At 42.0% G+C, this 24883-nt stretch overlaps 2 protein-coding genes across 2 annotated transcripts in view; both read left to right on the top strand.

The window, feature by feature from the left end:
- The first annotated feature begins 2038 nt into the window (after nucleotides 1–2038).
- Nucleotides 2039–12899, top strand: LOC120918350 (unconventional myosin-XV-like). Its single transcript, XM_040329889.1, has 5 exons — nucleotides 2039–2179; nucleotides 4343–4467; nucleotides 4547–4664; nucleotides 6777–6952; nucleotides 12706–12899. Exons 1-5 carry the CDS (start codon nucleotides 2039–2041, stop codon nucleotides 12872–12874), a joined length of 729 nt encoding a protein of 242 aa, XP_040185823.1. The 3' UTR covers nucleotides 12875–12899.
- Nucleotides 12900–13047: 148 nt separating this feature from the next.
- The window catches only part of LOC120919370 (unconventional myosin-XVB-like), a 130475-nt gene continuing 118639 nt past the window's right edge, over nucleotides 13048–24883 (top strand). Inside the window, exons 1-7 of the mRNA XM_040331501.1 lie at nucleotides 13048–13200; nucleotides 13540–13575; nucleotides 21627–21684; nucleotides 22497–22627; nucleotides 22812–22907; nucleotides 22988–23223; nucleotides 23312–23481. Of these exons, the coding sequence (XP_040187435.1) occupies nucleotides 13573–13575; nucleotides 21627–21684; nucleotides 22497–22627; nucleotides 22812–22907; nucleotides 22988–23223; nucleotides 23312–23481 (694 nt within the window). The 5' untranslated portion in view covers nucleotides 13048–13200; nucleotides 13540–13572. The remainder of the gene's footprint in view (nucleotides 13201–13539; nucleotides 13576–21626; nucleotides 21685–22496; nucleotides 22628–22811; nucleotides 22908–22987; nucleotides 23224–23311; nucleotides 23482–24883) is intronic.

Below are 24883 nucleotides of genomic sequence, written 5' to 3'. Positions count from 1 at the left end.
TGCAGACTTCTTCTAGAGATACCTTGGACGTTTCAGAGTCAAAAGATCTCCATCTTTAGGGATATCTCTGAAAAAAAAAGCAGCACAATCTAATCTATAAAATGAAATAACAAAATAGTTTTCAAAGCACCCTTCCATGATAATTATTAGTCAATTAAAGTATATCAAAACTCAAAACTTAAAGCGGTGTTTCACCCAAAAAAACAAGTTTCTAGCATGCCATCAAGCATACTAGCGCGAGCTACAGTATGCCTTTCTTTTTTTTTTTTTTGCCGTGCTCACAGTTTAATCCTGTAGTGAAGTTTCAGACTCCCCGCGGGGAATGGGCGTTCCTATGCAGAGGGAAGATGATTGACGGCCGGCTGTGGCGCGTCACGCTTCCCGAAGATAGCCGAAATAGGAATATTTAATAAAGGCGTACTGTAGATCGCGCTAGTATGCTTGATGGCATGCTAGAAAAAAAAAATGTTTAGGGTGAACCCCCGCTTTAAATTTTTTTTAGATTTGGATACAATCGGAACAAATGGCAAAAACCCCTGTCAAGTTTTTTCTAGAATTTTTTGTTTTAACCACTTAACCCCCGGACCATATTGCTGGTCAAAGACCAGAGCACTTTTTGCGATTCGGGACTGCGTCGCTTTAACTGACAATTGTGCGGTCGTGCAACGTGGCTCCCAAACAAAATTGGCGTCTTTTTTTCCCCACAAATAGAGCTTTCTTTTGGTGGTATTTGATCACCTCTGCGTTTTTTATTTTTTGCGCTATAAACAAAAATAGAGCGACAATTTTGAAAAAAATGAATATTTTTTACTTTTTGCTGTAATAAATATCCCCCAAAAATATATAAATTTTTTTTTTTCCCTCAGTTTAGGCCGATACGTATTCTTCTACATATTTTTCGTAACAAAAATCGCAATAAGCGTTTATCGATTGGTTTGCGCACAAGTTATAGCGTTTACAAAAGAGGGGGTATTTTTATGTCATTTTTATTAATATTTTTTTTTTTTACTAGTAATGGCGGCGATCAGCGATTTTTTTTCGGTACTGCGACATTATGGCGGACACTTTTGACACATTTTTGGGACCATTGTCATTTTTATAGCGATCAGTGCTATAAAAATGCATTGGATTACTATAAAAATGCCACTGGCAGTGAAGGGGTTAACACTAGGGGGCGGGGAAGGGGTTAAGTATGTTCCCTGGGTGTGTTCTTACTGTGGGGGGGGGGGTGGCCTCACTAGGGGAAATCACTGATCTTCTGTTCATACATTGTATGAACAGAGGATCAGCATTTCCCCCCCCTGACAGGACCGGGAGCTGTGTGTTTACACACACAGCTCCCGGTCCCCACTCTGTAACGAGCAATCGCGGGTGCCCATGGGCGATCGCGCCTGCCAGGCACGCGCGCGGGACTCGGGGTGAGCGTGCGCCCCTAGTATCCTGCGAGAGAGCCGACGTAGAGCTACGGGCTCTCGCCGTAAAACGACAGTGGCAGGTCGGCAAGTAGTTAAAAACATAACAAAAAGTGTTTAGAAGAGCTTTCCAAAGTAAGGAAAAAATCTCTTTCCAAGACAGGTGTCACCTAAACAAGTTTCATATTTTTTTTAGATGTGTACTGAGGAGCGCCTTATACAATAGTTCATCTAACTTGTTGAAACATTTAATGGTTAAGCCCAGGGGCGGACTGTCAACTCATGGGGCCCCCGGGCAATAGAAGATTATGGGGCCCCCGGGCTTACAGATGGCCACCAAGCCAGGAGGCATTACAGAGGCGGGGCAGCTAAAATCTCAGGATTTTCACATCAAAAGCATGTCGGTTTTGGACATATCAGGGACAGATGTAAAAAAACACAGATTTTTACATACTGTCCCTGGTTTTAATGAGCCTGGCAACCCTGATGGGGCCCCCTAGTGGCATGGGGCCCTCGGCAGTGCCCGAGTGCCTCAATGGTCAGTCCGCCCCTGGTTAAGCATCCCTTTTCTTTAGGGTTGCCTATTTGGTAGATTTTCCCTATTCCTATTCCGGGGACAACTTACAATGTTGGACGTTTTCCTCAGTCCCAGTGAAAATGATCATCAAGACACAGAGGGTGAACATAGACTGCAATACAAACCTGATAGAGTTTCTAACTTCACCCCACCCCATTCAAAACTCAGAAAAAATGGTTTTGGAAACACCGTAATGAGCTCCCACCAAGAAATGCTATATAATTTACTTTTAGATGACCAAATACTTCTTTATAGTAATTTTTAATTACATTTTTATACTGTGCTTGCAAAAGTGAAACCCCCCTTGGCTTTTTACCTCTTTTGTTACATTACAGCCTTTAGTTCAATGTTATTTTTATTTGAATTATATGTGATGGATCAGAACAAAATAGTCTAAGTTGGAAAATCATACACATAAAACTATTTTTCAGAAATAAAAAACTAATAATTGGCATGTGCGTATGTATTCACCCCCTTTGTTATGAAGCCCATAAAAAGCTCTGGTGCAACCAATCACCTGTGTGCAATCTAGGTGTCACATGATCTGTCATTACATAGACACACCATATTGAAAGGCCCCAGAGGCTACAAAAGGCATCACTATCCAAACCTGCAATGAAGACCAAGGAACTCTCCAAACAAGTGAGGGACAATGTTGTTGAGAAGTACAAGTCAGGGTTAGGTTATAAAAAAATATCCAAATCTTTGATGATCCCTAGGAGCACCGTCAAATCTATTATAACCAAATGGAAAGAACATGGCACAACCGCAAACCTGCCAAGAGACGGCCACACACCAAAACTCACTGACCGGGCAAGAAGGGCATTAATCAGAGAGGCAGCACAGAGACCTAAGGTAACCCTGGAGGAGCTGCAGAGTTCCACAGCAGAGTACATAGGACGACAATAAGCCGTTGGGCTTTATGGCAGAGTGGCCAGGGGGGTGAATAGTTATGCACATGGAATTTTTCTGTTATTTTGTCCTATTTGTTGTTTGCTTCACAATAAAAAAAACATCTTCAAAGTTGTGGGCATGTTCTGTAAATTAACCACTTAAGCCCCGGACCATTTCGTTGCCCAAAGACCAGAGCACTTTTTGCGATTCGGCACTGTGTCCCTTTAAATAACAATTGCGCGGTCTGGTGACGTGGCTCCCAAACAAAATTGATGTCCGTTTTTTACCACAAATAGAGCTTTCTTTTGGTGGTATTTGATCACCTCTGCGGTTTTTATTTTTTTCGCTATAAATAAAAATAGAGCGACAATTTTGAAAAAAATGTAATATTTTTTACTTTTTGCTACAATAAATATCCCCCAAAAATCTATAAAAAAAAAAAAAATGTCCACAGTTTTGGCCGATATGTATTCTTCTACATATTTTTGGTAAAAACATCACAATAAGCGTTTATTGATTGGTTTGCGCAAAAGTCATAGCATCTACAAAATAGGGGTAGTTTTATGGCATTTTTATTATTATATATTTTTTTACTAGTAATGGTGGTGATCAGTGATTTTTTTCATGACTGCGACTGTATCGCGGACACATCGGACACTTTTGACACATTTTTAGGACCATTGTCATTTTTACAGAGATCAGTGCTATAAAAATGCACTGATTACTGTAAAAATGACACTGGCAGTGAAGGGGTTAACCACTAGGTGGCACTGAAAGGGTTAAGTGCGTCCTAGTGAGTGATTCTAACTGTTAGGGGGCGTGTCTACGAGTGACACGTTACTGATCACTGCTCCCGATGAGAGGGAGCAGACGATCAGTGACATTGTCACTAGGCACAACGAGGAGATGCATGTTTACACTTGCCTCTCCCTGTTCTGCAGCTCTGTGTCCCAATCGCAGGACACCGGCGGACATCGAGTCCGCGGGTCCTGCGGGCACAGTCACGGAGCTTGCGGCAGGGTCACGCGCAGCCATGCCATTCTGCCAATGTACCGGAAACGGTCGTTAACTGGTTAAATGGTGCAAATCCTTAAACAATCCATGTTCATTCCAGGTTGTGAGGTAACAAAAGACGAAAAATGCTAAGGGAGGTGAATACTTTTGCAAGGCACTATACATGTGTTACAATGAAGAAGGCAGCACCACTGGGAAGCAAATACTACATCTAAAGTGCAACCTTTTGCTTCCCACAGTTGCAGAGTGGAATCTAGGCTTGTAGTGTTCTAATCTGTAGAAAAGGATGTTACTTATAGTCATGCTTTTAGCACCACACCCTGGAACTGATAGAGCATTATTTTATTTTAATAAATTATAATATATTTTCATATTTAATATCAGTGTATTGTGTGGTGTGTGCTGGTGATCAATTATTTATCACATTCGTGTCATGTTGTTTTAGCTTCCAGGTATATTTGATGTGGAGTTTGTAAGCTCCCAGCTGAGGAACTCAGGCATGCTAGAAGCCGTACAGTTAATGAAAGATGGCTATCCGATCCGTATCCCATTTAAAGAATTTGTGAACAGGTAAGAACCACAGGTATTCTGACCTTTGGACTCATGCTAATGACATCATGTTGTCTGAGATCACAATTTTATCTTTCAGATATGGTCATCTGGTGGAGAAAGTCATCTCTTTTCCTGATGACAGAGAATGCTGCGCTGCTGTTCTCAACAAAACATTTGGTGGCTCGTCATCGTTATATCAAATTGGCATCTCTAAGGTAATGGAAAGTGATGTCATTTTGGTTTCAGAAATGCCTGTTGTTCTTTTGGATAGAAAGTTAGCAGACATTGCAACTGTACAACTGTACTGGCAGCTTGTATATCCCTAGCAGAAACATGGGGGCCGGATGAACTATGTAGTCTTATCTATTAACATTAAGTGTAACTTTAAAAACCTAATATTTACATCAAAACATAACTCATGTTACTGCTAATCGCTTATTGGTGTCACTGCTACTTAGGCCAGCCGTACACGGCTCAAATCTTGGCCGGTTTGGCCAGTTTCTGTTAGTGGGCAGCCTGAATGTTCCAAGTTGATTGATCAATCAACTTGGGTACAATCCTGTGGCAGAGGGCAGTTTAACGACCCAACGACACTCATCAAGTCTGTGGCAGAGACTTTGAACGAGCTTCGCACCGGCTGCTAGGTCAGTGAGAGTGGGCCTATCCGGTGGTTGCTAAATCCAGTGTGGAACCGATTTGTCCTCTAAGACTGTACCCGTGATCCGCAAAGCAACGTACCTGAATTACATTGGTGGAGAAGTGCCCCCTTACATTCATGGTTAGTGGATAAATGCCCTGATTTATCAGTTATCAGTGGTAGGCAGGACATATATCAGCTTAAATTTTTCCATGTTTACATTAGTAAATAGTGGGAGGAAGAGTGCCCCATTAAATTGGTAGTTAGTGGTAGGATGCCCCCTTTATTTGTGGTCAGTAGAAAAACTGCCAATCTGACAGTGTCTGTTGGTATGGTGAGTCGTCAGCTTTAACTTACAACCCTAGTAACTAACCCCTCACTGCCCACCAGGGCCCCATAGCAGGCAGGTGGGTGTCACAAACTAAGATGAATGAGAGTGAACCACAACTGCGGTTTAAGGGAAGATTTCTATGCACGTCTGTATGCCAAGTGATTATCAGTATTGGACCCCAGGCATCACTCTAATCAGAGAACAAGAGTTTGGGGGTTCTCTACATCATATCATTCCCATAAAGAAAAGAATTGAGCTACTTAAGGGTGGAGGTATTACAACATACCGTCAAGCCTTAGCCTAGAAAGGTTACAGTGAGCATAGCACAAGTAGATCAAGTAACGGATTTCAATGAACTTCAGTATGCCAAGTGATTATCGGTATTAGACCCCAGGCGTCACTCTAATAAGAGAATAAGAGTTTGGGGGTTCACTGCATCATATCACTGACTTACACAAATGCATTGAGCTACTAAGGGAGAAGGTATACTACACCTTCTATCCTTAGCGAGAAAAAACGTATAATGAACATTATTTTAGGGCGGAAGCCCGTGTACAAGTAACAACGAATGTCAAGCACGTAGCATATGAAAATACTGTATGCAATTGGCATATACTTTGAGAGAGGCAACTATAGCTCAGATGGTTATAAAGTGTATGTCCCTTCAAGATTTAGCACAGCAGTCAAGTAATGCCAAGCAGTACTGTAGTATAAGGTAAAAGCAAATTCAAATACAGTACTTAGAATAAGGTATATGTGAACCCGGGTAATTGTACAGCAATAATTGTAACGTAGTAATGCTACTTATCCGTTTGCAGGGATGAGTGTTATCCAGTAGGCAAATATTGCAGCAGCCTTGGGATTCTGTAGTGCAGGGTCTCCTGGTGGGGGATATCTTGGGGTGTCCGCAGCAACTGTAGTGAGTTTGCCCGCGTAGATCAAGGTGTGAGACGGTTTCAAGTTTTAGGGATAGATAGTAGCTGTACTTTGTTTGTAGCCAAGCCGGCTACGGCCGACAATAATAGGACGGCGTGTACTATGCACGCTGTCTTCTTTATAGGAGGAAGACATGTGCAGTGCATCTAGCGTGGAACGCAATACGGCGACAGAGAGCGCCTGTTACAGTGGGCAGCTATAGCTGTTGTTAAACCGCTGCCATAGAGAATCATATTGTTCTCTTGTGTGTTCATATCAATGGTCCTGAGTGGTTTTCTTGTTCTAGAGTGCCCTGTACAGTAAGACAGATTATACAGACACCATACATGTCCTTATTTGCCAAAAGTTATTGCAGAACCCCTATATATGCAAAAAGAAGTGTGCCTAAACAGTGACAAGACTAAAAGAGTGTATATTATGCAGGTGTTCCTAAAGGAGCAAGGCCGGGTAGTACTAAGGAAGAAATGGGAAGAACTCCAGAGCTTTGCAGCTCTCACTCTACAGAAAAATCTTAGAGGGTTTCTTAACCGCAAAAATTTTCAGGTTTATCGGCGCAAGATCACTGTTGTTCAAGCACACGTCAGGGGGCGTCAGGCCAGGTAAGTAGCCCAGGATCTTGTAATTGATGATTCTGATTTTGAAGTAACTGATGATGGTCACACTGTACCTATGCCAAATGTAGTGTTATTCACCAAAATAATAGGATTTTTGTACCCTAAAGTCCATTTCTTGTAGTTCATTGAGGGACACGGGTTCACATATTGTTGGGTTATAGTGCTATTATGGGAGGTGTAGAACACTGGAAACCAAAAAATAGTGTCTACCCGATATAACACTTACTCCCAACATGCCTCAGGTTTGTGTAAAGCAGTACAAAGAGCATGATCATAGACACGGAGGGGTGGGACCTGTGCACTCAATTAACTACAAAAAAATGGATTTTATGGTAAGTACAAAAATCCAACTTCTGAACAGTACATTTGGGGACACAGGATGTATTTAGGTACATAGTGTTATTTATTGGGTTATCAGACAATGGCAAACAAAACTGTAAGGACAGCTCAGTATTTCATGAATTTGCAGAATGTGCTGTACCACAGTGGCAGGTTCCTAGTTGCTATTTATTTTTACATAAGGCCATTCCAGCTCTGTACCATCACCACGTGGAACGCAATGTTTTGGTATCGTTGGGCAAAGCAGTCAGCCACAAGGTCCACCTTACTTCTGACTCGTGGTCCAGCAAGCATGGTCAGGGACAATTTCATTCACAGCACACTGGGTAACTCTGCTTGCAGCTAGGAAGGATGCAGGACAGGTCTCAGTGCTGGAGCTTGTTTTGCTGCCACGTCTCCATACAGCTGGGGGTGATGATGTGAGATCTGTCAGCTCCACCATCTCCTCCTCCTCCTCCATGCCTTCCTCTGCTGGATTTACACACACAGAGTCCAGTTCTCACTGTGTCACGAGCGATCGCCGGCACCCAGCGGTCATCGCACCCGCCAGGCACTCGCATCAGCTCCGGAGACGAACAGCACCCCTAGTGGCCACAGGGCAAAGCGACGCAACATAACGTTTCTTCCAGCCATGCAATGCTGCTGCAGTAAAACTGCGGCAGCTGGTCGTCAAGTGGTTAAGGACCACTCCAGGTACATATACTGCGGCAGTGATTTCTTTCTTCAGGACTTGGGCGCCCGTGCCTCCAGAGTCCCGCTCCCGTTGTGATTGGACACAGCGGTAACCAATAAATGGGTCCAGTGGACCTGATGTCTGCCAGAACCAGCCGATCATTCCCGAGGCAGACAGAATGATGGTCTGTCTATGTAAATAAGGCAGATCACCACTCTGTCAGAGGGGAAGATGGGGATCTTGTGTTGCTGCAAACAGCAACACAACTCCCTGTGTTCGCCCAGTCAAAGCATCCCCCTCCAGGTAAAAAAGCACTCCCAGGGAACACATTTAACCTTTTGATAACCCCGATGTTAACCCTTCTGTAACGGTCAGGGGTTAACACCGTTTACGATATTCCATTCCACCAACCCACGACAGCTTATCCGACACTCCACAATCCAGCAGACACGATCCATGAGAATTCCCCAGAAGGACGAGACACACAGCTCTGTCTCTGGTTCAAACGAATGAAAACTTTAATGGTAAACTCAGCTGGTTATATACAGTTACAAAGCATGCTGCAGTAATTACAGGGACAATTACACACTCCACCCACAACATCACACAATGGGTGCTTAACGAGTCTCCCTCAATCCACATCTTAGACAGACTTTCTGGCACCGAATCTACATGAATCAATTACTATAGCTGACATGGCAGACATCATGACTTTTAGAGTGCGTTAACTCACAACACATATTAGCATCAATAGAACTTTCACATAATACAGGGTTAGTTAGCATAGCACCATGAAATATCTTAGGAACCAGGCTTAATTAACACAATAGACAATAGAATGCAATCACAGCTTTCATCACTACAGGTAGACTTAGCACCTCAACAGTCTATGTGTCCCCACATGAATGAGTCACTCTGCTATTGACCTGTTGGGGTCAGAATTAACCACCTGTAATATTTCAAGATATCCTGCAATACATGAATTATCATTACTGTCCCATCTCATGTAATCCGAGATATTTCTCAGTCATCCTATGCCCCTATTGGACATAGGATGACCCTAGACACAAGAGTCATTGGTGAAGCTGGCACAGGAGTACCCCGCATCCTTCAAAAGTCTCTGGGTCCCACAGGCCATACCGTTACACCTTCCCTTCCAGTGTCATTAGTATATTGACAGTGCATTTTTTTAGCACTGATCACTGTATTGATGTCACTGGTCCCCAAAAAGTGTCACTTCATTTCAGATTTGTCCACTGCAATGTCGCAGTCCGGCTAAAAATCTCTGTTTGCCGCCATTGATATTAAAAAAAAAAAAAAAAAGTCCATAAATCTATCCCATAGTATGTAGATGCTAAAACTTTTCTGCAAACCAATCAATATACACTTATTGGGATTATGTTTCCAAAAATATGTATCAGAACACATATTGGCCTAAATTGATGAAGATATGTTTTATAGCAGAAAGTAAGAAATATTGTTATTTTTTTCAAAATTGACGCTTTTTTTTGTTTATATCGCAAATAATAAAAAACACAGAGGTGATTAAATACCACCAAAAGAAAGCTCAATTTGTGGGGAAAAAAGTAATATCAATTATATTTGGATACAGTGTTGCATGACAGCGTAATTGTCAGTTAAAGCAACGCAGTGCCGTATCGCAAAAAATGGCCTGGTCAGGAAGGGGGGTGAACCTTCCGAATGCTGAAGTGATTAAGGGGTTTAGGATGCTGGGAGGGGGGCCGAGTTTATGATCATGTGACTGTCAATCACATGATCGGGAAGCTCCTGGTCTTTCTAATAGCCGGCGGTAAGTTTGCAAGGAGCACACAGGGAGCACTCTCTCTGCACAGATGTTTTTGCACCAATTTAAGCAAATATGCAGCCTACCCACCGAGAGGCCGCATATTTGCGTGCCGCTGGCGCGCAGGCCCACAGAGAGGCCGAATATTTGCTTGCTGAGAGGGGGCATATTTGCTTGCGGCTGGCGTCAAGAGGGTAATGATTAGGGTTGTCCCGATACCACTTTTTTAGGACCGAGTACAAGTACCGATACTTTTTTTCATGTAGTCGCCGATACCGAATACCGATACTTTTTTTAAATGTCATGTGACAGTTTTCAAACCACAATACAGACTAAGGATATTTTCTTTAGAATTATGAAGAACTCTAACTCAAGACATTATAAAAGAATAAAAATGAGTAAAAATGAATAAAAATGTTTTATTTGCTTGTCACGCAGTAGTAAAAAACTCAAAGAATTTTCATAGAACATGTTGATAAATACAAAAAAAGTATTCTATTTAGGTATCGGGAGCATTTGCGCGAGTACGAGTACTCCCGCAAATACTCGGTATCGGTCCCGATACCGATACTAGTATCGGTATCTGGACAACCCTAGTAATGATCTAACAATGAAAGCGGTCCTGAAGGACAGAGGCCTACCCAAATTCAGATGAAAGCTAGGAAGGTGACTTCTTGCAAAATCATTGCCCCAGGAAAGCATTTTTCTCCTGGTATCAGGCAAGGGATTGCCATCTCAGGAAGTACTCAAGGGACAAATTCTGCCTTTTATCTGGTCTGGTCTGGATCAATGTCTGGTCCCTATCCGTCAGGAGCAGAAACAGGAAGGTGTTTCCTCAGTTGCTGAATGGTGGGAAAAATTGCATGGAATGCATTGAATTGAAGTGACACTTCAACCAAGGAATGATATCAGTGCTCTCGCTGCTTAGCCTGCACTGTGCACTTACAAAGTGAATCTTCAAAAACCAGGTCACACCTGGGTTTGTTCCACGGCTCCAGACCTGAAAAGTGATCTATGGCAAACAAACACAGTACACTTAGGTCTGGAAAGCACCATAATGCAGAGCCCAGTTCCCAGAGGTTACATTTCCAGTAGAGGTAGTGAGGCAGTCAACCGTAAATGGCTTCAAACATGTTTGAGACTAACATAGGTCTATACACAGACAAAAAAGTTAACGGAAAAAAAACATAAAAACGGTTCTATTTCTTTGTTTTTAACAGCGACAAAAACCTGACAGGTGTCTTAATCCCTCTCCACTTTTTCAAAACTCAAAAAAGTTTTCCCTTTGTTATAATATAATGTTCATGCAATGGAAGGGCTCTCGTGCTATCGATGTTCTAAACCTAGGGGGCACTGCTGCAGTTACCTGAAATTGGTCCTAGCCAAAAGTGAAAGCAAATGAAATGAGTGATAATAACTGTGCTGTGTGGGTATGGAGGGATAGGGCGAAAAACAAAAAACAATAAACAAAAAAGCAAAACAAAACAGTGATCAATAAGTCCCACCAATTGGGCAGGGTGAACTCCACAAGCAGTGTGCAATCTGAACTGTGAAGGTGGGTGATCTGGAAAAGGTTAACACTATGCAGCAAAATCCTTATAAGGAAATAAAATAAACATGGAAGTAAATAAATACAGTTATCAAAATAAATGTCCAGGATTGGTACTAAGGACCAAAGGTAAGTGATCCCAACACATAATAAAGGGTAAAAATCCAGTGAAATCAAGTGCAAATAAAAGTCTCGCATCCAAAAAGCATATATTTAAAGGTGCAGTCCTTGATAGCTGTGAGTAATAAGTGATGAGAAACCAGGAAATCCAATATTTCAGAGAAGAGCAAGCTTCGGTGCGCACACCTCTAGTGGTATAGAATGCTCACCTCAAGGCCATAGCACGGATAGCCTGGATACCACTCAAGGTGTACTCAAAGATCCAGCAGGATGAGGGATAGATGTAGTCTCCACATTAAATGACCATATTGGAAGAAACAAGAAAAAGAGGAAGATATAGCGTAATACTGGAAGCAAGGGTATAAAAAACGATCAATCACATGCACATGCACTCACATGGAGGCCGTGAGTAGTGGGCCTATCTCCTACGAACGGCGAGTTCGTGCGACCCAGTCTGTGATCTTGATTGTATGCTGATCCTCTCTCTTTGGCCTCCACCTAAACGTCCACGGATACTGGCACTAAATGCTCAGCAGGTATAGATGGGCAAAGAGAGAAGAAGGCACATAGTACAGCTCCGCTTCAAAAAGTATTTAATATAAAAACATATAAAAAACTCACATTTAAAATGTCAGAAATATCCAAACAAAACGAGCAGCGAGCTCATATCTCTCCCTTCAGAGTGTGTGAGGTCTGGTACTTCCTGTCTCTACGCGTTTGCGTCATGTCACATGACTTCATAATTTCCTGATGACGACATACCCACACAGCGCAGTTATTATCACTCATTTCAATATAATGTTCATGTTGAGCCAAAACCTTTTTTTGGGGTTTTGGATAGCACGAGAAAGATTAAAATCCCTGTTCGGGATTTTCCTTCACTTCCTATCCTGGTGACAACAGATTTACCAGGCAGAAATTAAGAGAAAACCCTCAACAGCAACATAGAAATAAAAAAGGCTTCTTTTAGACTAATAGAAGGCTTTCATTGTCTGTGTTTCTGTTGCAGATTTCCTCTTTTGAAACCTCTCTCTCCTGGGCAGTGAGAAGGGAAATTTAACAACGTTCTAGATAATAGTTAAAATCCAACAAAGGTTCAAATCCTTCCTCATTTTAACCTTAACTTTTGGATGAACGTACAATTTAATCCCCAAATTTCATATAGTAGTATGCAATAGAGAAATGTTATTACATTGGGTTGCAAAGTAAAAGTGTCATGGATAGTCATAAAACTGCAATGTGCCCAATTGCAGGAGACGTTACAGAAGACTGAAATACAACAGAGTCCAGTTTGGGGCTGTCCTGTTAATCTCCAGAATTTCTTCCATACACAGGCGCATCTGCCAGGTGAGTCAAGCAGTCATCCTATATCTGCAAGGGACACCTCCTATCTTTCTAGTACGTCACTCTCCTGCCATATAAACATATTTTTTCCACTCAACTTAATTGCAGCACAGTTCTTTCCTGTATTCTATGTACTTCTTAATATACGCCCAGTTGTGTAATCATTATTTTTCCTTCTTTCCTTCTCTGGGATCTATAATGTATCAAAGTCCATATGAAATAGTCTTAAAGCAGTTACTGTTTCTCTGGAGTCCTTGTATCCTCTCTCTCTTGCCTGATTTATTTTCCTCCATTTGGACTTTGCCCTTTCCTGCCCTCTGGGTGTGTCACTTAGTGTCACACAGCTACAAGCAATACATGACAGTGGTTGCAGAGGGGCTCCCTTCATCGGAGACAACAGATAGGTATCTTTCTAGAATATCTGTGGCCAGTCTTCTATGCGTGTGTTGTGATTGTATGAGATATATTGTGGGACTGGTGGAAATGAGGAGGATTTGTATCTAGTAAGGTAGACATTGCCTTCTAGTATTTATAATGTACATCTTATTTTATGTATCAGCTTGGATGTACCTCTGTCTTTAAGATATATATATGATAGTGCTTTGACCGCTTGATCATTTTATGTTTGTACATCTAGGACATGTATCTTTATTTGTACACCTTTCTGCTTTTATGTATTCAGTGTGTCATCATTTCCCTGCCAGCAATATTCAGTACATTAATTATGGATTTTTTTTATGAAGGTGAAGGGAACGAATCAAGAGTCCCTGTCCAGTATGGTAAGCTCACTTCTTTATCTTTTTAGGTTTAAGGCAGAATGTGTTTTTTTTTTTTATAAACTAAAGGGGTTGTAAAGGTTCCTTTTTTTTTAAATAATAAACATATCATACTTACCTCCACTGTGCAGCTCGTTTTGCACAGAGTGGCCCCGATCCTCGTCTTCTGGGGTCCCTCAGGGGCTGTCTCGGCTCCTCCCTGCAAGAGCTAACTCCCTTTTGGGAAGCGCTCTCCCAAGGGGGTTAGCTGATTGGCTAGAGCAGATGGATTGAGAGCAGCGCAGCCATTGGCTGGCGCTACTGTCAATCACATCCAGTGACGAGGCACGCCGAGGGGTGGGGTCGAGTGATACAGTGAGCGGCTACGGCTGCTCGCTGTATCACGGAAGCGCCCGCAATTACTCACCATCATGCGAGCTCTCTCGCATGACTGTGGTCAGTACTTGCGGGGAGGAACAGAGACAGCCACCGAGGGACCCCAGAAGACGTGGATCGGGGCCACTCTGTGCAAAACGAACTGCACAGTGGAGGTAAGTATAACATGTTTGTTATTTTAAAGGAAAAAAATAATTCCTTTACTAACCCTTTAAGGTGAAAAAACATGTACCTTTACAACCCCTTAATGACTTGGATAAGAGATTATAATAAAGCAAAAGAGAAAGCTTTACAGACCAAATGGCTGAACACTTAGGGGTCCATTTATAAATGTTTTCACACAAGATTCACACAACCACATGCAGAATTCATACATTTTTCATATTGAATTCAACTAAAAATATGTGTGAATCTGGTGTAAAAAAACATTTACAAGTAGATGCATTAAAGTGGACCTGTAAAGAATAACGCCCTGTCCTGCCCTTCTACCCACAACGTTTATATAACCTGGGCTTTAACACCGCCATATCTGTCTACCGTAGCCTAGGGTTGTGTGCTGAGCACATTGATCAAGCTGTCACTGATAACTAACAGTTATGGCTTCAGATATGGAGCCAGTGAACTGGCTTCTGATCATGTGACCATTGTGAAAGCAAATCACAGGGGTTCCATGAAGAAAATCTGTCTGGGAAAAAAGGAAGAAGGCTTCTAGAATCATGTGTCATCTCTAATGTGGTTGTAAAGGCTGAAGGTTTTTACCTTAATGCATTGTCTGCATTAATGTAGAAAATCTTCTGTTGTCACCTCCCCCCACAAACCCTCCCAAATACTTACCTGAGCCTGATCTCGAATCAGCACTGTGCCCAAGAGCAGCAGCACTGCTCTCTATCTCCATTGGCTCCTGCGGCTGTCAATCAAATCCAGTGACAAAGGAGCTGGGGTGGGGAAGGGCAGAGCTGCACTCTGTGTGTCTTTGGGCATGTGTGCCACCACAGGAAGCGGCTTCCTAAGGTGGCACACGGAAAAGGGGAGGCGCCAAGAGCACCGAAGGATGCATAAAACCATTGCACAGAGCAGGTAATTATGACATGTTTGTTACGAGAAAAGAAACAAAAAAACTTTACAATCACTTTAATACATTAACTCCTAAAACCCAAATAGGATTAAAGTGAAATGAAAATATCACTTGATCCTGTCGTAGCAGGTGTAAGGGCTATGAAAAACCATTCATCATGTAAGATAGGGAGGGTATAAAATACATATATTTCATGTAATTATGAGTTTGCTGTGTTTTTGGATGTAGATTTTATCACATTATCATATATATTAGTTATACTACATACTGTATATGCCTATAACATGTGCTCCTACCCCTTTGCCTTTCTATTGATCTGGAATGTCGAAGTGAAATTTGTCAGAAGTACAAATAAACTTGAACCCAGAATATCTGCAAGTAACCAATCCCACTTTTATGATTGCTGTAAATGTCAAATGCTCATAGGTACAGTATTAGTTGAGCTCCACATGTAAGTCCCTATTATGTCCATATTAGTGGAGCTCCACATGTAAGTCCCCACTATGTCCATATTACTGTGTTACAGGATCAAATAGGTAAATAGTGGTCATTGTCCCTACAGAATTAAACAATATATTTGACGTATGTTTCAGTCGGCGTCAATCTTTTTTAGTGGTGCTTTACTAAAACATGTTTACAAACTGCAAATATACTAGGTAAGCCATAAAGCTGTAAATAGTTTAAATAGTTTAAAGTATAGCTTGTAACACTGTAAAGCACCTGCAATATTTCATTAATGGCAAGGTCATACCCAAGCATGTACTGTAGACACAAGAGTCTACAGTTAAAGAGAAAATGTTGTGTTTTTTTTAGTTGATACATCTTTTCAGTTATTTTAGTAACATGTACTTTAAAAATAATTTTATGGGATTTATGGGTTCCCCATAATGACAAACTGAAAACAGAATTTCAGAAATGTTTGCAAATGTGTGAAAAAGGAAAAGCACGAAATATCACATTGGAATAAGTATTCAGACCCTTTGCAACAACATTTGAAATGGATCTCAGGTGCCTCCCATTTCTATTGAATGTTGCTAAGATGTTTCAACGCATTGATTGGAGTCCACCTGTGGTGTATTACATAAATTAATTGGACATGATTTGGAAAGGCGCACACCTCTCTAGATTTGCATGAACTGTTCATTTGATCAGTTCAGCCACTTTTTTTGTTTCAAAAAGAAAAACATGTTTAAATCAGTTTGTCATAAATTTTTCATCTGTTTTTCATCGGTTTATTTTACATCTGCCAGCTAGAGAGTCCTTAACCACTAAGTTTTACATATTTTTTTCGTCAATTTTTTCTCTGATCCGTTCTTTAAGAGAAGACAAATAGGGCTTTGATCCGTTCCAAATAACGAATGTTGACGAAAGCAGATGTAAATGGATGTAAATGGATGATCATCCATTTTTCCATTGTGATGTCAATGGATGGATGAAAAACAGACAAAGGTCTGCATGTGTGAAGGGGGCCTCAAGCCCTCGTTCACATTGGAGCGACCTGTCAAATCACATGACAAGTTGCACCCTATTGTCAGCAATGGCACTGTTCAAATCGATACGACGCCGAGTTTGTTGTGCCGCATCGATTTGAAAGGAAAGTTCCTGCACTACTTTTGCCGATTTCGGGTGCGACTTGCATAGACATCTGTGCATGAAGCCGCACAGATGTCTTCAAAGCCGCACCCGAAATCGCACTGACTTGCAGCTTTGAAGCTGACTTGAAGCCACGCAATTTCAATGCCACCTTTAATGTGAACAAGGGCAAAAGGCCTCACAGCTGATAATGTATACTGTATCAGAACAAAAGCCATGGAGGTCAAAGTAACTACCTGCAAAGCTCAGAGACAGGATTATTGCAAAGCACAGATCTTGGGAAGGCTACCAAAAAAATTCTGCTGCACTGAAGGTTCCCAAGAGCACATTGGACTCCATAATTCTCAAATGGAAGAAATTTGGCACAACCAGGACTCCTTCAAACTGACAATCAGGGGAGAAGGGCCTTAGTAAGAGAGGTGACCAAGAACTCGATGGTCACTCTTACTGAGCTCCAGAGATCATGTGTGGAGAAGGGACAGAGTTCCAGAAGGAAAACCATCACTGCAGCCCTCCACCGATCTGTCGCTTTACTGTAGAATGGCTAGATGGAAGCCTCTCCTCAGTGCAAAACACATGAAAGCCCCCTTGGAGTTTACAAAATAGCACCTGAAGGATTCTCAGGCTGTGAGGAACAAGTTTCTCTGGTCTGATGAAACCAAGATTGAACTGTTCATCCTCAATTCTATGCATTATGTCTGGAGGAACCAGAGCACCGCTCATCACCTGCCCAATATCATCCCAACAGTGAAGCATGGCGGTAGCAGCATCATGATGTGGAGGTGTTTTTTTTTTATCAGCAGTGACTGGGAGACTGGTAGGGATTGAGGGACAGCTGAATGGAGCAAAGTACAGAAATATTCTCAATGAAGACCTGTTCCACAGGATACTGGATACTAATATTTATAGGTACAGTTGATCCAGGGAAAATCTGATGGAGGGATCAGGAAGGAAGTTTTTTGCCCGCTGGAGCCAATTGGATCATGCTTTATTGGGGTATTTTGGCCTTCCTCTGGATCAATTGGTGGTATAGGATTGTGCATATGGAGGTTTTCTATTTGTGTGTTTTTTGTTTTTTGTTGTTGGTTGAAATAGATGGACTTGTGTCTTTTTTCAACCAGAATAATGCCTAGTACACGCGGGCTGAAGCAGTAAAAAAAATGTTTTTGTGAAATTCTTAAGAGCGTTTTTGCGTCAGAAAAAAAAATGAATGCTCCTAAATGCTACTAAAATGCTCTTAAAGTGTTACTAAAGTCTGATTTTTTTTAATTAAAATAACAAACATGTTATACTTACCTTCTCTGTGCAGTGGTATTGCTCAGATCGGCCCCAATCCTCCTCTTATCTTGGTTGCTGCAGGGAGGGGTCTATTGTTGCCGCGGTGGTCTTATGTTGCTGGGAGGCCAATTGTTGCTGGGTGGAATCTACTGTTGAGGGTGGGAAATCTGGGAGATCTATTGTTCCTGAGGTGGATCTATTGTTGCCATGGAAGCAGTTTGTTTCAGGGGGCCTGTTGATGCTGGGGAGATCTTTTGGCCCTCTGGGGGTCTAGTGATGCTGGGGGGACTATTTTTACTGGCTGCAGTGGATCTATTTTTACTTATTTTCCTCTTACTATTACATACAAATTACTTGGCAAGCATCACAAAAGGAGTCTTGGTTCTGTTTTCTCTAAAAGTGCAGTACTGGGAGGTAGCTAGGGGGTGGAACCAAAAGATGGTGCTTGGAGGTAGGTGGGGTGCAGAGACAAGGAGTGACTTGGAAGGGGGGGAGTATCTTCACCTGTTTTCTGAGGAAAAACGCCCTGACTATTACTATGCATTTTTAGGTGCCTTTAAGCCCTCTAAGCCTGACTCCCACTCAGTCCATAGGGCTCGTGCTTAGAGGTCAGCTAACCCCTCTGAAAGCCCCTATGCAATAAGGTGCACCTTAAGCTACACGTGAGGGACTGATTGTGCATCCTGGTACGTTCTTAGGTAGTTTGCCTCTCTAGGAATCAGGTGGAAAGGGACCACTTTTAGAAAAATGTCTCAGTCCTTGTCTCTTGTGCCTCCTCCATTTGTTCTTTATTTTCTCCCCTGTACTGCTCCGAAAAGACGCTGCACCTTCCAAAGTCTACTTGGGACCCTACCACCCCTGGGCCTCTTGCTCCAGTCCATATGTTAATTTGGATTCTGGAATTTTGCCCCATCCAGGCCTATCCTTAGGACATGGACAGCCCCTCGTAGTGCATGGTACCACTCAGGGTCCCTCCTTAAGGCTCCCTGACCTACATGGTTAACTATTAGCTATCCCCTACTAGTACAGGGACCTGGATTGATACCACACCTGCTAACGATTGGAGCTTTTGCCCTTGTGTTCAGGCTAGTGCCCTTATCTTGTATCACTATTGTCCATCGCTCAGATGACCATCTGTCAGCTTTATGGATCCTTGCAGTCAGCACCTTCCCAAGGGCCTAACTCCTTCAGTGCTGGTAGCTAGCTAGTGGAGGAGATGGTTTAGCTTACAGTGATTCTAAACTCACTTAACCCAAAAACATTAGGGCACACTATAAGCTGCTGATTTATACTGACCATGCTGTGATAAAAAATTTTAAAGTGATGGTCATGAGAATTTTGTTCTCCTTTCCCTTGCAGCATGACCTAGATAGAGGCGGGGCTAAGCTGGAATGGGTCACATATCCTGTGACGTTGTCTCAGCTTTTCCATGCACTCCCCCCGGACATTGCAAAGAGGATTGGAACTGTCATTCAATGATCTGATCCACCCAAAGACACTGGTGGTTGAATCAGATCCTTAACTGACATCTCCACTCTGTACATAATCTCTTTCACTGTCTGTCACTGTGTTCAGCCCTGGGCAGCATTAATGCTTGTATGTAGCACCCTCTACCTTAGGTTGGTGCTAGGAGTGAGGATTTGTGTGATGTCAGGCAGGTAAATTTAGGCAGGCCTATGCTGCATGCTAGGCCTGCTTGTTTTTGATCTGGAGGGCAGGGAGTTGTTAGTGTAGCAGTGGGTGTGACCACCTGTGCTTCAGTTCTTGGGTGCTTCCTCTGCTTCCAGGGAGAATGTTCTGAAAGAGGGACAGGGCAGAGGACTGGAGTGACAGGGAGCTCATGTGGGGAACCTTGACCAATCCCCAATTGGAATTGGCAGGGGGCAGGCCTCCCATATAAGCTCAGGTCCAGCCCACTGGAAGGGTTTGTCGGCTGGGAGAAGTAAAGAATGGAGTGCTAGATCTGGGGAGGATGTGTGCCTCGACGGAGGAGCCCAGGAGCTGGGAGGGAGCCTCATCCGTACACGGTCATGGAAGAAGTGTCCTGGAACAGAGGGGCTGGAGAAGCGATTGGAACGCATTTCCGGTTAAGTTCTTTAGCATGGACCCAGGGCAGGAGAAGGTCGGTGAGTGAGCCATAGTGAATATCTATAAGAGGCATGCCAGGGGAGCTGGGTGCAAGGCCAGAGGAGAGACTGTGGGGTTTTGTGTCAAATCGTTGTGGCCTGCGGACGCAGGATTTGCAAGTCGGGCTAGCTGGGATCAGTAGTCCACCAACTAACACAACCTGCTAATCAAATAGGCCGCAAGAAGGGGTACTGCAGACCCCTGGCCTATTAACAAGCCAGCAAGTTCAGCAATTCAGTTAGCACCTGGGATTATTCAGAGTGATCCCTGGTGTAATATGAAGATGATGGGGACATTGTACAGTGGAAGTTTTGTGCAGGAGGAGCGAAGTCCTGGGAGTAACAGTCTGCAGGAGATGATACAGAGGAGGAGTAACAGTCTGCATGTGTTATGCAGGGGAAGTGACTGTAAATGTTAAAGTCCATCAGTTCTTCAAAAGCTCAGTTCATTTAATCAATTCTTAATCTTAACCATGATTGTGGCAAAGTGATCTGTTCTATGGGCATCCCATATCCCCCTTTCCCCAACCAAGTTATATCCCCCAAATTAAAAAAAAAAACAAAACAAGGCAAAATGACTGTTCATTGTCTCATTGTCTCTGAGAATGATATATGGAGGTCTGGCAGCAGGGTGATATGGTTGATGTTACTAACTAATAGCATCCATCCGCTACATGTACATCTAGGGTGTCAATGTGAATCCTGTGTCCCTGTCTCTGATCGTTCAGCTCCTACCTGATTAAAGCCTTGTACACACGGTACGATTGTGTCTGATTTTTGTCAAAAGGGCGTGTGCCAGGATCTTGTCTTGCATACTAACGGTACACAATAGTCGTGCCCCAAACACGAACGTAGTGATGTACTACGAGGAATTTCAGCTCTTGAGCACCACCCTTTGGGCCCCTTCTGCTAATTTTGTGTTTGGTGAGCATTGATTTCGAGCATGTATGTTTGTACTTTCGACTTTTGTGTGATGGACTTGTGTACTGACCACTGAAAATTTACTAGCCTGCCATCCATTTGACATCATTTGTTGGGGGAAAATTGGGCAATTGTCAAAATGAGCATACTAAGGGTAAGATTTTAGGACAACAGTCTCTCAACAGACAATCCCCTGCTAACAATCTTATTGTGTGTATGAGGCTTCAGAATGCTCTGAAATGTGAGCTGGATGCTCAAATGCTGATTCTGGGTCAATGGCTGCTGTTAAGACTTAACTGTATAGCTAACTGTATAACCAATATGTTTTATTACAAGTTAAAAACAAAGTTATACCTAATAAAACCCAAGATACTCCCAAAATTATCCTCAAAACATATATAAATACATCCTAGATTGTAATCAATTAACCCAAAAAATGATATAAAAAAAGATAAGGATGTAATAATCATATAACAATGGTGGTGGCACTCCCTCAGAATATCAACAGTTCCTTAAAAGGCTCTGGGCGTGAGATGGTTAACCCTACAATCACATACAGCCAAAGTACTATAAATGTTCAGGAACAAAAAATTGTTCAAAAATTAAACATGTTGTGTAATAAGGAATTGACTATTGTGTGAATTTATATGACACGTGTTAATATCTTTATATATTTTCTTGCCCAGGATCTGTCTGCGCTGGATGTGCCAGCGGAATTAGCTGCTCTTTTGAATTCGGCACAGGGTAAGCATTGAAAGGGAAGAAACATATGGTTCTGTTGTATCCAACTATTATATATATGGGTTTTTGTTGGGTATTTAGTCATCCTTACACACGATCGGATTTTCCGAGGGGAATTGTGTGATGACAGGCTGTTGTCAGAAATTCTGACAACAATTGTCCGATGGGGCATAAAAACAGTCCGATTTTCCGACAACAGCCTGTCATCACACAACACCCGTCAGAAAATCCGAGCGTGTGTACGAGGCTTTACCCATCCCAAAGGTGTTCTATCAGGTTGAGGTCAGGACTCTGGAACAAGAAGGTGCCAAAACTGTTCCCACAAATTGAAGAGCATGAAATTGTCCAAAATGTCTTGGTATGATGACGTCTTAGGAGTTACCTTCACAGGAACTACGGGACCAAGCCCAACCCCTGAAAAGCAACCCCACATCATAATCTCCCCCCCATCAAATGACTTGGACCAGTGCACAAAGTAAGGTCCATAAAGACAGGGATGAGTGAGTTTGGGGTGGGAGTGAGAGCGATAACATCAAATTTAACATACCTGTTCCCAATTTACACCTGAGACATTTACTTTACATTGTAGCAAAGTGTAATTTCTTCAGTGTTGTCACATGAAAAGATATAATAAAATATTAACAAAAATGTGAGGGGTGTACTCACTTTTGTGAGATACTGGGTGTATATATATATATATATATATATATATATATATATATATATATATATATATATATATATATATAGGTTTTGTACTGCCTCCTTGGATTTGTTTGTGTTGTATAACATTTGACATGCTTTTTATGCCACAGTAAAGACCCATGCCCAAGGCACAGGGATCACGGAGGTGCCTCCGCCACAGATCAAGGTTCAGACTTTCCTTTCGCTTCCTCAGGATATAAACAACTATCCATTATCTATCTTTATTCGTTCCTATTTTAAGGTATGTTTTCTTTTATAATTTTTTTTTCTTATACTTGTTAATTTAATATTTTGTATTAAGATAAATACCATCGGGTACACAGTAATGTGGCAAGTTTATACATCACCAATTTACTGTAGCTTTGTCATTGTATATAAAGATAGTCTTGTTTTAATCCTATGTTTTTAAATATATGCCCTCCCAGAATCCTGTTCTTCCACCATTGGGTCAACCATTGCAGGACCCCCTGACTCGTTTAACACAGAATGACCATGGAGTTGCTCTGGAATTGTACAAATTGGTGAGAGACTATTTAATTACTCTACAGTTCTTGGTGTTATATCTGATGAGTTGCCTAAAACGTACCTGTGTTTGTGATAGGCCCTGCGGTTCATGGGTAACACCACAATGCCCCCTTGGCAGCAAAGGATTATGGGTAACTACATTGTGGAACGCTGCCTGAGGCAGCCATCACTTAAAGATGAACTTCTTTGTCAAGCAGCAAGTCTGACCGTGCAGAACAGCAATGAAGAACAGAGCCAGAGGGCAGGGCTACTTCTTTCTGGTCTGCTCAGCTGTATTATCCCTTCACCTACTCTAGAGATGCCACTGCTCAAGTATGTCATTTGATCAAGCAGTGTACAACATTTTTATTGGCTCTGATCCATCCACATTCTTTAATATACTGCTATATCTCTGGTGCAGGTATGTCTCTGATCAAGTATTTGAAGGATATAGGGCCATATGCCAGAACAAATTGCTTCGTGCCAAGCAAAATAACCTTGGCGTGTTTCGCTCACATGCCCCTACTTTGCTGGAATGGACCGCCAATGAGAGAAAAGGGAAGATGGTCATGGATGTGTTTACATTTAATGGTGAGATGGCAAGTTCCCTGTGTATTTACTTTCTAGATGTTTATGGGATCATATGGGTCCCTCTTTGGCTCTTCTACATGTAATGTCTCTTAGCTCCCCTAATATACCGTCACTTACTGCAGAACAAGAGCAAATAAAGTAAAACCCCTTCACACCGATCATACGCAAATATGCATTCTTGGCTTGAAGCAATAAAAATGATCAGAATTTTTTTTTTTAAAGAGACAGTGTAAAAAAAATATTAAAGCACCCCATCCCACCGTGCTCGTGCATACAAGTGAACGCATACGGAAGTCGCACCCGCAAATGAAAACAGTGTTCAAACCACACATTAAATTTAAAAGTCCCCATTTTGAAGGCTTGTACACAAGGTATTAGCCATAACAAAGGTTTGAGGGGCCAGGTACTGCCCTGGGGGACATGTATCAATGCATTTTTTTTTAAAAAAAAAGACAATTTTTACAGGAGCAGTAATTTTAATGATGCTTAAAGTGAAACAATAAAAATGAAAAATTAATTTAAATGTAGTGTCTGTAAAGTGGCACATCTGTACCGTGTATAGAACCTGCCGCAGCAAAACTGACATTTATAAAGGAAAAAAATTACTTTTAAATTGCCGGTAATACAATACCATTGCCAGATATACAAAAAAAAAAGGATTGGGGATCCCCAAAGGTGCGAACAGGCAATATTGGGGCCAAACTTTTGCTCAGCTCAAACTGTTTGTCCAACTCTATTTGTAAAAATTATCATTTAATGAGTTAGGGCCCTTTCACAGGTACGGACAGTATGTCCGTATTTCATCCATCCATTTTTGGATGAAATACGGACTGTAACGGAACCCCAAATGGGACAGGGGTTAACGCCGTTTAAGATATTACATTCCGAACCCAAGACAGCTTATCGACACTCCACAATCCGGTGACCACGACCCATACGGATTTCCCCCAGAAATGAGACACACAGCTCTGTTCTCTGGTTCAAACAAATAGACAATCTTTATTGAGAAGGCAGGCTCTTATATACACACAAAAAGAATACTGCAGTAATCAAATGGACAATGACACACTCCACCCACAACATCATACAATGGTTCCTAACGAGCCCCCCTCAATACACATTCCTTTAGTAGGCATAATTTACATGGGCTAATTAACTACAGCTGACAAGTCAGACATCTGACCTTTAGACTGTGCTAACTCACAACACGCATGTACCATCAATAGAACTGTCACACAATACAGTGTCAATTAACATAACACAATGAAAGGTTCTTAGGAACTATACTAAGGTTCATTTACATCACAGTAGCAGACGACATTAACCCCCTAGCAGTCTATGTTCCCACATTGAATGAGTCACTCTTTTAATTGACCTGTTGGGTTCAGAATCAACAAACAGT

This window comes from Rana temporaria, chromosome 12 (genome assembly GCF_905171775.1).
Source record: "Rana temporaria chromosome 12, aRanTem1.1, whole genome shotgun sequence".
In the NCBI taxonomy this organism is placed as follows: domain Eukaryota; kingdom Metazoa; phylum Chordata; class Amphibia; order Anura; family Ranidae; genus Rana; species Rana temporaria.
Note: the sequence above shows the minus strand (reverse complement) of the source record. Positions and strands in the feature narration are given on the sequence as shown.

Coding starts and splice junctions, on each gene's coding strand:
- LOC120918350 (XM_040329889.1), top strand. CDS start 2,039: ATGTTGGACGTTTTCCTCAGTCCCAGTGAAAATGATCATCAAGACACA. Junction 2,180..4,342: donor AAAATGGTTTTGGAAACACC/GTAATGAGCTCC, acceptor ATGTTGTTTTAG/CTTCCAGGTATATTTGATGT. Junction 6,953..12,705: donor GTCAGGGGGCGTCAGGCCAG/GTAAGTAGCCCA, acceptor GCCCAATTGCAG/GAGACGTTACAGAAGACTGA.